Source organism: Hypanus sabinus, chromosome 2 (assembly GCF_030144855.1).
Source record: "Hypanus sabinus isolate sHypSab1 chromosome 2, sHypSab1.hap1, whole genome shotgun sequence".
NCBI classification, from domain to species: Eukaryota; Metazoa; Chordata; class Chondrichthyes; order Myliobatiformes; family Dasyatidae; genus Hypanus; species Hypanus sabinus.
This window is the reverse complement of record NC_082707.1, coordinates 144,429,073-144,447,676: the sequence shown is the minus strand read 5'-3', so window position 1 is coordinate 144,447,676 and position 18,604 is coordinate 144,429,073. Positions and strand designations below refer to the sequence as shown.

The window sequence follows — 18,604 nt, the reverse complement described above, 5'->3', positions numbered from 1 at the left end:
TCAGAAACTGCTAAACACAAGGGATTTTCATGCACAACAGTCTCTCAAGCTTACAGAGAATGGTACGAAAAACAGAAAACATCCAGTGAGCAGCAGTTCTGTGGGAAAAATGCCTTGTTAATGAGAGAGATCAGGGGAGAATGATCAGACTGGTTCAAGCTGACAGGAAGGCAGAAGTATCTCATGTAATGACGCATTACAGCAATGGTGTGCAGAAGAGCATCTCTGAATGCACAGCAAATTTAATCTTAAAATGGATGGGTTACAGCAGCAGAAGATCATGAGCATACACTCAGTGGCCATTTTATTAGGTACAGAAGGTACCTAGCAAGGTAGACACTGAGTGAAAATTTAGGGTGTTGGCATGATTGAGTCAGGAAATTGTAAGTTTATGACTTGTTCCAGAGATTTGATCACTGGCTAAAACTCCAGTGAAACACAACTGTCCATTGTTGGGTGAGATATTTGTCTCCCGGGTAAAATATCACATATAGCTATTCAAAGATGAGCAAGGGAGTTTTATCCATGGTTCTGCCTAAAATGTATCTCAATCAGCTTCACTAAAGAATATTTTATGGTTGATATCATTTTTGCATTTCGTGGAGCTTGCTTCCTATAAAATTGAAGGCAATGACACACAAAAAATGCTGGAGGAACTCAGCAGGTCAGGTTGGAAATCCAAAGAAATGGAAACAGTTTCTGTATTCCTGCATAACAGCACTGACAACACTTACAATACACCAAATTATCTGTGAAATGTTTAGGACACACTGAAATGATGAAAAATAAAGAACATGTGGAATCAATCTTCCTCTTTTTTACAACTTTTCTTGAGTCCCAATCTATTAAAACATCCAAACCCTTCAAAACATTTAGTTTTCTTGTTTCCATAATGTAGTAAGTTATAAAGTTGGGAAACCGAGGCACGTGGGAGATGGAGCAAAATTAGTCCTTTTCAACACATTCGTTATGTTGCTTCTAGACACCAGAGGAATTCTTGTTGCAAGTGTGTACTAAATATGTGATAATGCATATATGTTTTAGTTCTTTTTATTCAATTCATTCATGGTGTTATGTAGCACATAAGGCTGATCCCTTGGAAATACCTATATTGTGATTGGGTTGTGCAACCTGTGGTTTGTCTGTTGTCAAAACCTGAATTATGAATCACTGAGGGTGGCAACAATAAAATTCTCTAAATTGTTAAAAAAAACACTGCTTTTTGAGTTGTTGTAGCACATTGAGATTGTTGACATATACAAATTAAATAGTAGGTGCAAAAGAAGATAAGCTTAGAAAATGTTTGTATGTATCAGTAATTTCAAAGCTTTGGGTGCAAGAGCTAAGTTTATCATCTGTTTTAACATGGGCAAGTTTTAATAATGAATTAGAGCTGATGTGTGTCACTGATAAATTGTGCTACGTAGTTTAGTCATAAAGGCTGACATATTTTACTGTGTGGTTAAGAACATTGACATAATGTTCATAAAATAATTAATGCAGTTCAACATAGATTAACTAAAAAAGAAAAATTAAGTCATTTTGATACCTGTAAGTATCTAACCGATTGACTTTTGACATAGCAGCAAATTCTTGTTTCCGCTTGTTGCTGCTTGTATACTGTTCACTATAGAGCTTCAGTGACATCTGCTCCACGGCATCTCTTCGAGTTTCCAAGTTGATAAGCTGTATCTCTCCCTAGAAACAGAGTGCATGTAACCAGTGAACATAAATAGTTTAGCATTCATCAAACAATTCAGGATTTTCTCTGCAATGTTATTCTCCAAGCCTGGGAGTTCAGATGCCATCCTTGGAGACTTCTGCTAGTATGTGGGCATTGCATCAATAAAAGGGCATAGATAGATTTTTTCACAAAGTGAGTAATGTATTCTCTCTCCCTTGTGTGCTATTCAACTGTATAATTTTGTAGAATGCAGGCTCAAATTTAGCAAGATTCAAATGAAATGCAGTACTCAGTGGGTTAACAATTAAGGTTGCTTACAATTTCTTGTTTCCAAGGCCAAGTCAGGGCAAAGTGTGGGAGTGATTTTACAATGTTCAGAAGGCTGGTATTACAATACTATTCATTCAACTTTATGTCACCAGAGTTTCAAGGGTTTAGATCACTTAATTCCATCAGCACAGCTCTGTTGCATAGCACTGACTGTTGCAAATTATAGGCAGAAGCAATTTACAACAATCACCTTGTAGTCTATGACAGATTTTTTTATGTAATCCCAGGTGCTTCCTCTGTTATTAATATTTTACCTGCAATGTTTTCCATTCTGTTTCAATTCCGTACTTTTAAAATCTAGCTTCAGACAGAAAGCCTTTTCCCAGCAGCATTCATTAGCATTTTCAATTCAAACTGCATTCCATAACCTCTGTTCACAACACAATTAATTTATCCATATCCTGGGGTAATTCAGGATTTCTAGTCTAAGACGTGGGTACAATGATTTGCAGCATGAAGGCAAAACAAATTGTAGTTAAAATAATCAACATTAGACCTTAAAAATCTTAGTCCTGGTTTACTTAACATGTAAAAATGAAGCTGCTCATACATTGTATGACAATTTGGCCAACTTTTAAGCTCAACTTCTCTCCCCAACTTTGTGAGAATTTATGTCCAATTTTTTTGTTTTGTTTTGGATTTCTTCTCAGCTGCTGAACATTATTCCAAATGAAACAAAGGGGAGACAGTCACTTCCAGACTGCTGGCATTGACATGGCACGAGGGAGCCCAATGAATCTATGCAGCTTTTCTGTAGAGCAATCCGGACTGTCCTTGACCTCTCCCCTGACCCCTTCTCCCCCTCCCATCCCGACCATTTCCTGTGATCCTGAAAATTATCTTCTCTCAATTACATTCCCCAATTCTCTTTGAAAAAAACATTGTTGATTATTCTTGTACATCTAGTATGGGCAAGGATTTTCCAGTACATAACCACTGAACACTGACAAAGGGCTTTATCTCACATTCACCTGTCTCTTTTGTCCATCATTTTGAATTTTCTATATGTTGCTCAGTCCTTGAAATATCCATTAACAGAAGTAGCTTCTAGCAATTTCTCCCACCTAAATCCACAGTGATCTTGGACAGTGCTATCAAACTTGTTCACAACCTTTTATGCTCCAAAGACAGCCACAAATGTTGCAGCCTAACCTAATGAAATCCACCATCCATGAAACCTTCAATAAACGTCCTAATCCTCTCTATGACTGTTATATTCTTCCTGAAGTGTGGTGACCAGAACTAGAGGTAATTCTATAGTTGTGACCTAATCATTACTTCACAAAGGTTCAACAGAAACTTCATGCTTTTGCCCTTTATACCTTCATCAATGATTCGCAGGATCCCAATGCCCTCCCAACATGTTCTGCTACTATAAAGGATCAATGAGTGTATATACAAACTTAGAAATTTCTGTTCCTATGCACCCTTGTGAAATGTGTTATTTAGTTTATGTTGCCTTTCCTAATTCTCTCCAGCGAAATGTTCCATTTGATATCCTTTTGTATTAAATTTTGCCTGTCACTTGTCTGCTCCTTCTGTAACCTACTTCTGTCATCTTGCAGTCAACAACTCTCCTCCGTTTTTTGTTTAGCTCACCACCTCCAAGTTTGGTGTCATCTGTAAACGTTAACAAGCACAGAAGCTATTTTAGGCTCAGCAAAGTCCAACTTCGTAGCAAATGGGTTAATTTATTTTATTTGTTGATGTGGTTAAGGACATTGGCTAGCCTAACAAGGCTTACAATTTTCCCTTGCAACTAATGGGGCCCTGGTTTAGTATTTCTTCCATTGCAATCTGACATTGTAGTACACCCTCATTATACACATACCTGTCTAGATCACATACAAGTTGTGAAGTAGACGTTTAAGGCATAACCTGTTGACTCAAAACTGAGAGGGCAATCACACAGGGAAATGGGTAGATGGTAACTGATGATGATGATAATAACTGTGACAGAACCCTGCATTGCAAACTGGAATCATAGACTATCAAATTGCAGTCCATGCTTGTGATGCTTCATAGTTTAAAAATAAAATTTCACCCAGAATGCTGAGAAAAAGATATTATAGAAAGTAGGGAAAGTTGAGAAAAGAACCATATACTCAGACTGGATAATAGGGTTCATTTTGTGCTTTCCTACATTTAAAATAAATTACAAATTGTCCCTGGAGGACAAAATTGATTTTTGACTTACAGTATTTAATAATAGAATTATATTTGTTCATTTTATCATACTGGGTAATATTATATCCCCACTTGGATCCATCCTATTGTAAGCATTCACGAAGTGTGGGATTCAATGTCAAATACTGAATTTATTTCCATTATTTCAGAAAATGTAACACAATTGTTGTCACCCAGCACATAGCTAATACATATATTAAACTCTATGTAGAAATACTGAAAAGAGTTCTAAAGTTTGAGTGTATTTGTTTTTTGGTCAGATTCAAACAGACTAACCAATTAACAGATCAGATTTTGCAATGCAAAGGCAAAGGTTTGAATGACATGAATCTCTTAAGGTAAGGGCTTAAGTATAAAAATGAATAGTGTTACAGTTCAAGTTTGATTTAAGATTTTTGCTTACTGGGGAGGCATAGCTCATATTTTTATGAATTAAATATGTAACAGCTGATGGGAGAATATAATGAAAATAGCTCATCAGGTGAAGGCAGCAGTAGCCAAGATCATGGGATCGTGAGTGGCTCTGCTTTGCAGGATGGCAGGGAAAAGAATGGAAGAGTTATAGTGATATGGCAGGGTTGGTGAACCTTTCAGAGAGTGTGTGCCCGAATTGGCAATGATCTTCTAAAACTCCTCTCACGTGCCATGATAATTCTGAGCAGAGATTATTATTGATTAATGAATGTAACAACAATTATGAACTTTTTAAAAGATAAATAGATGAGTCCATTGCTTATTTAAGTGTATTCATTGTTTTACTATTAATAAAGGTATATGAGACAGATTAAAATAAATGAAGTATTTTAGAAACCTGTTCAAAATTATTAATATCATTTTTTAAAGATAATTGAAAAATAACATATTTTCTACATACTATTGTTATAAATAAAATGTTTATTGCAAAAAGATAAATATTCACAGAGGCGTTAAACTACATATAGTAGCTATCGTTATTTTTACTGAATATCCAGTGTTCACTCACAAATGACAGAAGAAAGCAGAGCGAAGGCAATAGCAACTGGCCCAATGGTGTACTATACAAATACTGATGTGTACACCAGGTCTGTGAGGATTTCAAATCCCATCACCCACATTTTGCATTCTCACAACTTGTCTATCTAGTTGGTGCCAAGCCGGCGTGAGATGTTTCCTGTAAAAACATCTCACTGCTCTTGAGTTATCAAAAAGAAGTCACTCTCTGCTTCATTTGGCAGTAAAGATAATGAGATAAGTATTGTGTATGTATCTTTTCACTCGGGATGGAATTTGAAGAATTGAGGAGAATATACTGCATGCCACGTACCAACAACTGTTTGTGCGTGCTATCTTGGACATATGCTAGAGGTTCACCAATCCTATTGGGGGATTCCATGGTAAGGACAATAGACAGGAGTTTCTATGGCCCCAAACAACACTCCCAGTTAGTGCATTGCCTCCTAGGTGTAAAGGGCAGGGGTGTTTCAGAGAGGCTACACAGGCTCCTGGAAGGCGAGAGTGAACAGTCCATTGTTGTAATGCAGGTAGGTACCAATAATATAGCAAAAAGTGGGATGAGGTCCTACAAGCTAAATTTAGGGAGCTAAGAGATAAATTAAAAGGTAGGACCTCAATGGTGATAATCGCAGGATTACCATGCCATATGCTAGTCAGAGTATGAAGAGCAGAATAGATAGGATGAATATATAGCTTGAGCAATGGTGCAAGAGGGAGGGGTTCTGATTCTTGGGACATTGGAATCAGTTCTGGGATAGGTGAGAACAGCACAAACTGTACGGTCCACACCTGGGAAAGACAGGGATCAAAGCCCTCGTTGGTTTGTTTGCTGATGCCATTGGGGAGGGTTTAAATTAGTATGGTAAGGGGATGGAAATCAAGGCAAAAAGACAGAGAGAAGGAATGCAGAGACCAAAGCAAAAGTTAAAAAAGAGAAAAGTAAGTGTAGAGGAAAGCCAAATGTTAGACACAAAGAATCTTAGATTCTAAAAGGACAATGAGTGAATCGGCACTTTATCTGAATGCCCATTGCATTCAGACAGTCAGTGAACTTGCAGCACAAATCAGAACAAAGTGTTATGATTTAGTGGCCATTACAGAAACATATTTGAAGGGTAGAGATGATAGGGGTAGGGAATTAAATATCCAGGGTATCAGGTAATATAGAAGGATAGGCAGGAAGGTATGGGAGGCTGGGTAGTGTTTATAATTAAGAATGAGATTAAGATGAAAGTAAGATACAATGTAAAATCTAAAGAGCAAAATGTTGAGTCCATCTGGGTAGAGATCAGGAATAGTAAAGGGAAAAAAATCACTGGTAGGAGTTGTCTATATGCCACCAAATAATAACATTAGTGGCAGAGGCAATAAACCAACAAGTATTCGATGCATATGAAAATGGAACAGCAACATAGGCACAATGCTGGAGGAACTCAGCAAAACAGCCAGAATCAATGGAGGGGAATAAACAGTCAACTTTTCAGGCCAAGGCCTTTCAACAGGACTGGAAAATGAAGACAGAAACTAGAATAAGATCATGCCATCAGGTTGGAGGCTACCCAGACAGAATATGAGGTGTTGCTCCTCCAACCTGACTCTGGCCTCATTGTAGTGGTTGAGGCCATGGGCAAACATTTTGGAATGGGAAAGGGAGGTTGAATTGAAATGGAACTTTCAATTTGACATCCTATTTCCATTCAGACAAGTCCCCATCAATTTCTCTAACTTCAGGTAAATTCTCTGCCATTCCCCTTCGATATTTTTCCATTACCCATTCTGGTTACACTTCTCACTGCTTCTTTTCTCTTTACCAGCCCATCTTCTTCATCTGGTGCCCCTTCTCTTCCCTTTCTTCCATGGTCGACCGTCCTCTCTTATTAGATTCCTTGTTCTTCAGCCCTTTACCTCTTCCACCTATCATCCTCCCCCTCCACCCACGCACCTACCGCTCAAATGCCTGCTTGTACTCTTTCCCTTCAAGTCTTGATGAAGGGTTTCAGCCCAAAATGTCAACCGTTTACTTCCTTCCACAGATGCTCTATTACTTGATGAGTTTCTCATTCTGCATGTGCATGCTCTGGATTTCCAACATCTCTGTGTAATATCTTGTGTTTAAGAATTGAAAGGCAGTTATCATAGGGAACTTTATCTTGCACATAGATTTGGTGTATCAAATTGATGGAGGCAGTCTTGAGGAGGATTTCATAGAATGTATATGTGATAGCTTTCTTGAACAGCATGTTAGTGAGCTTAAAAGGGAAAATATTTTAGATATGGTCTTGTGCAATAAGACAGGTAATAATCAATGATTTTGTATTCAGTGATCCTTTTGGAAAGAGTGATCATGGTATGATTGAACTTTTTATACAAATGTAAGTGCAATAGTTTAATCCAAAACCAGTATATTATTGTCTAACTAAGGGAGACTGCAATGGAATGAGGGAAGAGTTGGCTAGTGTAAATTGGGAACACAGGTTGTATGGTGGGAAAGTTGAGGAACAGTGGAAGACTTTCAAAGAGATTTATCACAGCACACACCAAGAGAATAGATCAGTTAAGGGAAAGTGTAGTAAGGGTGGGGAGAGCCAGCCTCAGATAACTACGCAAGTAAAGGAAGGCATCAAACTATGAGATCATACAAATTCACCAAGAGGTCTGGTAAAACACAAGATTGTGAAGACTTTAAAAAGCAACAAAGAACTGAACAAGCAATAAAGAAAGAAAAATTAGATTATAAAAGTAAACTAGCAGGAAATATAAAAGCAGATAATACAATTATATAAAGTGAAGAAGGTGGCTAAAGTGAATATGGGTCCCTTGAAAGATGAGAAGGAAAACTAATATTGGGTAATGTGGAAATAGCTGACTATTTTGAGTTGGTCTACATGGTGGAGGACATGTCTAACATGCTAAAGAGAGATGTTATGGATGCCATGGGAGGTGAGGACCTCGATACAATCACTGTCACTAAAGAGATAGTGATTAGCAAACAAGTGGGTCTAAAGGTAAGAATCCCTGGTTGGTTGTGGTGGGATGCATCCCGGGGTACTGATTGAAATGGTGGAAGCCACGTTGTTCAGTCGTTAAGTCGAGTCCGACTCTTCGTGACCTCATGGGCAATAGGGTTCATAGGGTTTTCATGGCAAGATACGGAAGTAGATTGTCAGGCCTTTCTTCCGAACTCATGCTAGAGCCATGTGAAACCAAAATTCTCTGGATCCTAAAAAGGTGCTGCGGATTTGAAGACAATCAATATCACTTCACTGTTTAAAAAGGATGTAGGCAAAAGATGGTAACTATAGGCCTGTTAGTTTAATGTCTTTAGTTGGGAAAATGTGTGATGCTATCATCAAGGAAGAAATGAAATTATGACTCATCTGTTAGAAATAGTTCCATCAGGTTGACACAGCATGGATTCAGGAGGGAAGATGCTGTTTGACAAACATACAGGAGTTGGATGAGGATATAATGAGCGCAGTAGATAGAGCGTAGTGAACAGGCAGATGTTATATAATTGCATCTCCAGAACATGTTTGTTAAGGTGCCACAAAAAAGACTTATCCATAAGGTAAGGATGCATGAAGTTGGGGGTAATGTAGTAGCATGGATAGAGGATTGGTTAACCACCAGAAAGCAGAGAGTTGAGATGCATTGGTGTTTCTCTGGCTGGCAGTAGGTGGAGAGTGGAGTGCCGCAGGGGTCAGTGCTGGTTCCACAATTGTTCATGATGTATATTAATGATTTTGAAGATAAGCCCAAGTGTAGCTTCTTTAAAGTCTGCTGATGACACTAATTTGAGTAGAAAAGCAAATTGCAAACTCTGCAGAGAATATGCAGAGTGATATTGATAGGTTAAGTGAGTGGGCAAGGGTCTGGTTGAGGGAGTACAAAACTGTATTGGTAAATGTGAGGCTATTCACCTTGGAAGGAAAAATAGAAGATCAGTTTATTATCTAATAGTGAAAGGATGCAACATGCTGCTGTGAAGAGAGACTTAGAGTGCTAGTGTCTGAATCTCAAAGGTCAATTTGCAGATGCACCAGGTTATCAAGAAGGCAGATGGAATATTGGCCTTCATTGTTAGAGGGATTGAATTTAAGAGGAGGGAGATTATACTACAACCATACAGGGAACCTCTGAGGCTGCACCTTGATACTGTGTGCAGTTCTGGCCATCTTACTTGAGGAAAGATATGCTGGCTTTGGAGATTGGTGTAGAGGAGTTTCACCAGGTTAATTCTGGAGATGAAGGAATTAATCTATGTGGAGATATTGAGTTGCCTATATTCACTGGAATTCAGAAGAATGAGAGGGGATCTTTTAGAAACATATAGAGTTATGAAATAATAGATAAGATAGAGACAGAAAAGTTGTTTCCATTGGTAGGTGAGACTGCAATAAGAGGGTGTAGCTTCAAGATTCAGGGCAGTAGATTTAGCACAGAGATGGAATGGAATTGCTTTTCTGTGTAATTCTTGCCAAGGAAGGCTACCGCATTGAATATATTTAAGGCACAGTTGGATAGATATTTAAACAGTAGGGAGTTAAGGGTTATGAGGAAAAGGCAGACTGGTGGAGCTGAGTCCATGATCAGCCATGGTCTCCATTGATGCTGCCTGGCCTGCTGAGATCCTCTACCATATTGTGTGTGTTGTTTAGCCATGATCTTAATGAGCGTTGAAGCTGGCTCACTGGGCAAGACCCCCTACTTCTGTTCCTATTTCTTATCTTCCTATTAAATAGTATTATGGGATTCATTCTACTTGCCTAGTGTAGCTCTACCATTACTCAAGAAGTTCCTCATTACCCAGTATTAATTGTGCTTCATTAACACCATGATCACCATTCTGAAAATTTACTCCTCCACCAGCACTACACTGTAGCTGTAGTATATGCCACCCACATGTGCTTTTGCATCCAACCAAGATTTTCCAACAGCACATCTAGCTCCAGTATCATTATTTCCACAACTCCCTCTTCATCATCCTGTTCCACATCTCTTGCCCTCCAGTCACTAGCAAGGGCTAATTCCACATAATTGCCATTTGGAAATGATCATATAATAGCTGTAACAGAAGGAGGTTTCCTTGACATTTCTTGTGCTTTTCAAAAATTTAGTACTGTGCCCTCAGAACAATGTGTGCACAGTTGATGACTGCTTTGGACCACTGGGGAGACTACTCTCTTCCAGAATTCTTGCATGAATGCCATCAGCTGCTCTCTAGTGAAGGAAACAGAAATGAACCTGTAGAATAGAGTGGACACCAACACTAAAGGGAGCACACTCTAGAAACTCAATACAAATTGGCAATCATAGTCACAAATTCATGTGAATTAAACTTGGCAGGTGTGAGGCTGAAAAGGAAGGCTGCTATTAGGTAATTACTGTTTTATAGTTATGAAATTTTAAACCAAAATATAAGACATTTATTCCTCTGTAAAACTCCTTAGTCCACATGCCGGTGCCATTTCCAACAAAATAAATGATTTCCTTACATTTCCATTCCATATGCAAACTACTAAATGTCATATCTATAGAATCTGCATACAATAAATAAATTCATGCTAGGCTAGCTAATTTAAAATTTCCAGTCCAAAAGACTGGCTACCCAAAGTGAGTCAGTATGGCATCAAAGTCACTGCTTCAAAGAGAATTGCATCCACAAAAAAAGAGAAAAGCGCAGAGCACATATTGGTCTCATCCACTGCACTGAGATCCCTGCTTTCCGAGATTGGCTCAAAACTAACACAGTGCACTGATGCAGAATAAAATCAATCTTAAGTTCAACTGTTTGATGAATATTTACTTCTGTCTCCAGAGTTTTGGGTTCAGATTTGAAATCTGCTGAATCATGTCATTTATTTTGTGTGTATGCCAACACCAATTTACTATCTGCAAGAAAGTTCCTGAACTGGAAGTCCCTTGTGGATTCTCTGTTGGGTATTCTGTCAATCAGAAAAGGTATGTAAAGCACTGCCTGTAGGAACCATTATCATTTACTATTCATACCCTGTTCTGTATGCTCACAATGAATTTTCTGATTGCTGTAAGCTCTACATGTACTCTAGTGATAGCATATGTAAACATCAATCATTCATACATCATTGAAGATTACAGTGATATGTCAGTCAATTGTATAGTTAAGTATAGTCTTCTAAGATCTGTCAATAATTACAGATATTCTGCCTCATATTAAAGAATTGAATGTTAAAAGTTTATGGCATGAAGTAGAGATGCATCTGTCTTTCAAAATCAACACAAAGAGAATATTATATGAAATTACAATTTTAGAAATAAGTAAAAAGCTTTTAAATCAAATCAATTATATTAAACCTTTCATGGTTTATAAAGGCACAATAGCAACTCCTTCCTGGGCATTGTAATAGACAGATATAGTTTAAAAGGATTTTCCTGCTCAAGTGTTTTGAATAAAACTGTAATAAACTTCTAAATGTTTTCCGTCTTTGTACAGTTTGAAACAATGAATAATAAATCTTCAAATGTACTTTAAAGCTAACAGAAAAAAAAGGATTTGAAGAAAAACTCTCCATGAGTTAAGCAAACAGGAAAGGACTATATCAGAAACAGATGGTCAGTATTACATATATTTTTCAGGGAAAAATTGAAAAAAATCAGTGCCTCCAGTGACAAGCATTAATAAACTCTTCAGAATTTTAAAATTACAGGCTTGCATTTAATATATGCATTAGAAAAATATGCAAAAGATGATTAAGGAACAATATGGTTGAATGTTGAATTCAAATTATGGAAAACTCATAACAACAGCAGCCTCAATTGAGATATTTGGAAGATTAAAGGCCATTGCTTTAGGCAGGTGTTACACAAGATTCCATTAATATATGTAATTAACATTGGCCTAAGCTTTAATGAACATGCAAACCTTAATTAGCAATGTATTAGATGACATGTAAAAAGCTGATCATAATGTCAGAACCAAAATTTGTAAGCTGAGATTGTACTAAGAATAAAAAAATAAGTTCTATTTCTTTAATCATATCTTAAATTGGCACAAGATTTGTTATGGCTACTGAGAAGTTATCACTATTTTTGGAACATTTAACAGGAATCCATAATCCTAACCAGTGTCACTATTTTTGAATTCACAATATGACTGCAAAACACATTGAAACTGATTTTGCACAAGATACTGTACATATAAAATCCCTTTACTTTGGTAAACAGAAAATATTTAATAACCTTATTAAGTATGCTACTTTTTAAAATGAAAATCGGGACCATTAGTGAAGCACTCTTCGCAATAAAGCACACTGCACTATTTAACTGTTACCAGAAGAGTAAATTACAATTTTACACCATAATGCTTGCACATTCTTGAAGTCTACTAAAGGTAGTGATAATCTTTTTCCTTTCATACCATAATAGACTAAATCTATCAGTTTATCATTGAATAAATTGATAGCTATGGGGAAAGAGTATTATAACTAAGACAGTGAAAATTATTGATTTTAAACAGTTCCAGTACATTAATAGGGAGAGTAATTGCAGAAAATTGATGTTAATATCTGGTCATAAGTGACAAAGGAACTGTTGTGAAAGATCAGTGTGAAATTCTGAACAAACAGATATACTTTATTGACTAGGAAGAAGGAATAATGAAGTTATGCAAGAAAAAAAGACAACAGAAAATTGTTCTAAAAATGTCAAGCCGACTTCAAGTATTGCACGCCATGAGCCTTTAACAACATATTAAATACAAAATACATGGACGATTGGATACTCCTAGTAATACTACAATCAGTTTTACTTCTGCTGGGATAGGCTATTGAAAAATGTTTTGTTTAATTCTGAAACAATGAGATGTTAATATCAGTAATGAAGATGTTCTTTGATCTGTATGTTATGTCTCAGGATCATTTCCAATACATTTGTTACAATACCAGGTACCTACATCTTCTGAAGATCTCATCTCAGTGGTTTAAACATCAAGAATTTTTGCTTCAGTTATCAAACCACGAAAAATTTACAAAATAAATCAATTAATAATGTGTTATCTGCATTTACCATTGTCTTGGATTCATAAATGAAAATTTGGAAATCCCTCCAAAAATGTTAAATTCTCTAAGTTTATTTTAATGTTGCATCTGTCAGTGGCTAAATGGTCTTGACATGCAGCTTGTTTGCTTTTCTTTTCTGTCTAATAATCTACCTTCAAAGTTCCTGTCAGGTAAATGACCTTGTATTTCATTAACGGATAATTAAATGGATTTATTCCACTAACGGCTTTAATTAAAATGCTAGAAATATTGATTACCCCTATCATCCTTATTCCCAAGGATGAAAAAGGTTCTAAGAGTGTTTATTTAGAAACAGCAAAGAATTAAATTAGATTGAATCTCTAGGAGACCAAAAGAAATGTAATACCTTCTGTACTTCAAGCAGAAAATGAGATTTTGCTTCTTTGTTAAAACATATAATTTTCTTTAACAACAAGTACTGTTTAGTTTAATACCATCGGGGAGCTATTTTAAATAAATGTAAATAAGCTGTCATGGTAACAAACCTAGCACCTTGATATACAGGTATGAACATTATGAACCTGTGATTCCTATCCCACGGCAATAAAGCTGTACAAATCAAACAAAGCAGAATATCAACACCCTGTGCTCTTTTCTGTGCGCTGTCCAGATTTAGAACAAATAGCCTATTAACGTGGTCATAACATGCACCATTTTTGAAGCTGAATACTTATGACTTCTTTATTTGTTTCCTGACAAATGTGTGAGTAATGTTGCAACAAGAGAAGCCTTTCACAAGAGCATATAAAGCTTCCACCTCGCTCATCATCACACAGCAACATCTTCTGAACAATAGACTAGCTGTGTTATAAGGAAAATGTAACTAGAGGGCACACATTAGAATTTTTAGATTGGCTGAGGTAGGAAACAAAGATGTATGGAGCTATCATGTCATACCCATAATGTCCCCTAAGGAGGGCTAACACATATGCTTTCTTTAAATCTTCTTCAACCTGCTGGGCATGTTCCATCTGGGTAATGCTGGGCTATTTTAAAGGAAATGTTTTGTGACAGTCAGATCATTTTCCCTTTTAGGGTTGAGGTTGGCTCAACACCCTTATTGTATGTCTGCCTGAGGGACCAGACACAAGGTTTTCTAAATTTCATTAAAAGCATAATTGACTCTTAACCCTTGAAGCTTCACTCACAGCATTTGTTGCAATAACCACAGGGTGTTTGGTTTACACTATACAGTAAGAATTAAAACCCTTTTGGCTAAAGCTACTATAACAGAATTCGCTTCCTGAAATTTAATTTGAAGTGCAGTTTAAAGGTTTGAGAGTGAACTCTCAAGAATTTGTAAAATTCCAAAATGTATGACAAAATCAAAGAAATATTTCAAATGTTAATCTAATGGCAGATGCTATAAATCAATATTATTATTCAATGAATGACAGAGAAATTTGATATCAATTTCCATCAAATATAGTGAAGAAATATGATTGTGAGTAAGTTACTCTCTCATTCATCTTCTGCAAAATCCAGCATCCTACCCCACTCTTCCCATTCTCACTCCTTGGAACCATATTTAAAATTAGCTGCCATTCAACAAGAGGAAGCAGTGATTGCATATTCATGTCCTGACACTCCATGTCAAAGTGCATTCAAGGTTTCATCCCATTACTAAAACATCAGCATTACTCATAAATAAGGGCAAAGCATACAGCTCAGTATGCTGAATGAAAATATCTTTTTGTGTTTATGAAATAATTCCGTAATCAAAACGGATCCATTTTCTTTCTAGAAGAACTGATGCAGCAGTTTACTGTGCTACCATATATTGGTCAGGTGTACAGAAACTTACAGTTGCATTCCATTCTCTTGACAGAAATATTGGCATTGTCCTTGATAGGGCATGAAAAATGCTAATGGATTTGAATTATTATTGTAATTCAATTTTTTACTTCAAATAATATTAATTTTGACATTGACTGGGAGTAATATTATGTCAACCTACACAGTATGAGAAAGATCATTAAAGCAAACATTCCATCAAATAATTACGAAGCAAGATTATTGAGAAACAAAAAAAGAAGGGTCATTGTTCATAAGTTGACCCTTTTTGAGGTTAAGCAGTCATTTAAGGTAGAACAGAAAATCACGGAGGATTGATTAGATGATATATTTCCTAGATCTTACTGAATTGATGAAACTAAAAGATGAGCGGATGTGGAAAAGAAATGAAACCTTGCAATCTATAGTCATACCATTCAAAAATAATAAGAGGTGGATTTCTAAACTAGCTCACCAAAATAGCAAATGGTAATTTTTCAAAATTAGACTAAGACCATCTGAGAACTGTCATTAAACCTGTTGAACCACAGGGTCGAAAGAAGCTACAGAAAATTGTAAAATTAGTCAGCTCCATCTCAGGTACTAGCCTCCATAGCGTCCAAGACATCTTCAAGGACTGGTGCCTCAGAGAGGCAGTGCCCATCATTAAAGACCCCATCACCTATGACATGCCCTATTCTCATTGCTACCATCAGGAAGGAGTTACAGAAGCCTGAAGGCACACACTCAGTGATTCAAGAACAGCTTTCACCCCTCTGCCATTCAATTGCTAAATGGACATTAAACACATGAATACTACCTTATTAAAAAAAAAATACTGTTTTTGCACTATTTTAAATCTAACGATTTAAAATATATATTTACTGTAATTGATTTACTTTATGTTTTTCTATCCAGTATTATCATGTATTGCCACTAAGTTAACAAATTTCATGACATATGCCGGTGATATTAAACCTGATTCTGAGACGAGTGGTGTTGTTTAGCAAACTATTCTTTACCTCCCAGTGTTTGAACAAAAGTTCTCTGACATTTTCCAAAACCTTGTTTTGGATGAGAATACCACCACTGACATTAGGTGACCTTTTCTCAGTCACTGACCCCATTTTCACTGAAAGTCTCTGTCCCACAATACGCAAGCTCATAGTTCTCAAAGCTTCAAAGTTCATTTACCTTCTAGGATTTTTATGGTGTGGCCACAGTTTCAACATAATTTCACAGAACACATTTCTTTCGATTTTAGTTCTCTTTATTCTCCCATGTCTACTGTGTACTACAAAAAGAAGTGGATACAGCCCAGTCCTTCACAGGTAAAGCCCACTGCACTACTGAACACATCTACATGGAACGCTGTCGCAGAAAAACAGCATCCATCGTCAAGGACCTCCACTATCTCTTCTCCCCGATGCCATCAGGAAACAGATACAGGAGCCTCAGAAACTATACCAGGAACAATTATTACCTGTCAACCATCAGGCTCATGAACCAGAGGGAACATGTACCATTGTTCTGAGAAGGAAGGGTGGGGGTGTTACACCTTGGATGTTTATATTCTGATCACAAGACCCTGTAGGATACTGGTAACATAGAATATTGCAAGTCAGGTTTACAGGTTCATTAGTAAGACTGGTGGTTGGGGAGCTGCATTGCCTTGGTTGTGGTGAGGACTAGTCCTAATCCTAGGCCGAGGCCACAGTGCTGCCTGCAGCACTCAGCCAGGGGAGGAGACATCAGGGTGGTGCTGCTCTCCTGTGTTTGTTCAGTGGAAGAACAAGCTGGACCAGGACAATTTAGCATCAATTTAGTCATGCCATAGGGACTTAGGCTACATTTTCTTTTCTCTCTATGACTGTATGTTTCTTTTTCTGAAATCATAACCATGAGCTATGTGTAGTTGGTAATGTGTTTTGCACCCTGGCCCCAGAGGAATACTGTTTTGTTTGGCTATATTCATGTATTCTCTAAGAGGACCACAGCTTTGTCATTAGGGTTTGGAAGCTTGCATGCCTCAATGACCCAGGAAGCTATGTTGGCTGGTAGAGGCCAGATTAAGAGTGGTCCACCAGTCCTCCAGGTTCAAGGGTTCAGCTCAGGGCTGACAACCTGAGCTGAACCCCTATATTTTCTATATCTGTGACAGACAGAGGTGGAAGACTTTCATTGCTGCCCGAAATGCCAGCGACATAATCCGAATCAGGTTTATTATCTCTGGCATGTGACATGAAATTTGTTAACTTAGTAGCAGCAGTTCAATGCAATACATAATCTAGCAGAGAGAAAATAATAATAGTAAATAAAATAAAACATAATAAATAAACAAGTAAATCAATTACGTATATTGAATAGATTATTTTTTAAAATGTGTAAAAACAGAAATACTGTATATTTAAAAAAAATGAAGCAGTGTCCAAAGCTTCGAAGTCCATTTAGGAATCAGATGGTAGAGAGGAAGAAGCTGTTCCTGAATTGCTGAGTGTGTGCCTTCAGGCTTCTGTATCTCCTACCCTAGGTGCAAGCACATATTCATGTATGGTTGAATGATAATTAGACTTGAATTTGAACTTGAACTTCACTAAAACAAACACTGAACTGTTCCCACAATCTATTGACTAACTTTCTAGGACTCTTCATCTCATGTTTTCTATATATATGTGTTGCTTGCTTGCTTGTTTGTTTGTTTGTTTATTTATTTATTTATTTGTAATGATTATTTTGCTCTTATTTTGTTCTTTTTTATTTTCTGTGAATCCCCACAATAAAATGAATCTCAGGATTATATATGGGGACATATATGTACGTTGATAATAAATATACTTTGAACTTCCTCACTTACATCTGAGTCAACTCTGACAATTTTTTCCACGATTTTAGTTTCCTGTTCCTAATGTGTTTAACTTTGACCATGGATGTCCAATCCCTCCACACCTCCAACTTTACCTAAGAGGTCAACAGTTTTTCATCAACCCAAATCCAAACTAGTCCCCCTCCCCTTAACCATGACTTTTCTTCACCTGGCTAAACTCATTCTCACAGTAATAAAAACACAAAATGCTGGCAGAACTCAGCAGGCCAGAGAGCATCTATGGGAGGAGGTAGTGACGATGTTTCGGGCCAAAACCCTTCATCAGGAGTTTCGGCCCGAAATCTCGTCACTACCTCCTCCCATAAATGCTGTCTGGTCTGCTGAGTTCTGCCAGCATTTTGTGTTTTTATTTATTTCCAGCATCTGCAGATTCACTCATGTTGCCTCATTCTCACATTAAATAGCTTCTCCAGATCATGGCTATTGCTAAAGGAATGAGTGAACTTGGAAGCTACGTTTATCTCTTGATGGGACGTGTGGAATTGTCTTTGTTTCATTTATATTCTGTACTGGTTTTTATTCCTGCTCCCATGCAGAAATCAAAATTTTCATCATCTTTGTTACCAAATTCTACCCTGCTCTCATGTTCATATGATCCATGTTTGATTCTTCCCATCCCTTTCTCAATATCTATATGCTAGTTCAAGGAATAGGTAGGCAATGGATATCCATTACAAGACCAGAGGGCCTCACAGT

General features: G+C 37.1%; 1 protein-coding gene across 1 annotated transcript in view; it reads right to left on the bottom strand.

The window, feature by feature from the left end:
- akap6 (A kinase (PRKA) anchor protein 6) overlaps positions 1-18,604 on the bottom strand; it is a 341,777-nt gene that overhangs the window by 129,235 nt on the left and 193,938 nt on the right. The window contains exon 7 of the mRNA XM_059987823.1: positions 1,550-1,698. Coding sequence (XP_059843806.1) covers positions 1,550-1,698 — 149 coding nt within the window. The remainder of the gene's footprint in view (positions 1-1,549; positions 1,699-18,604) is intronic.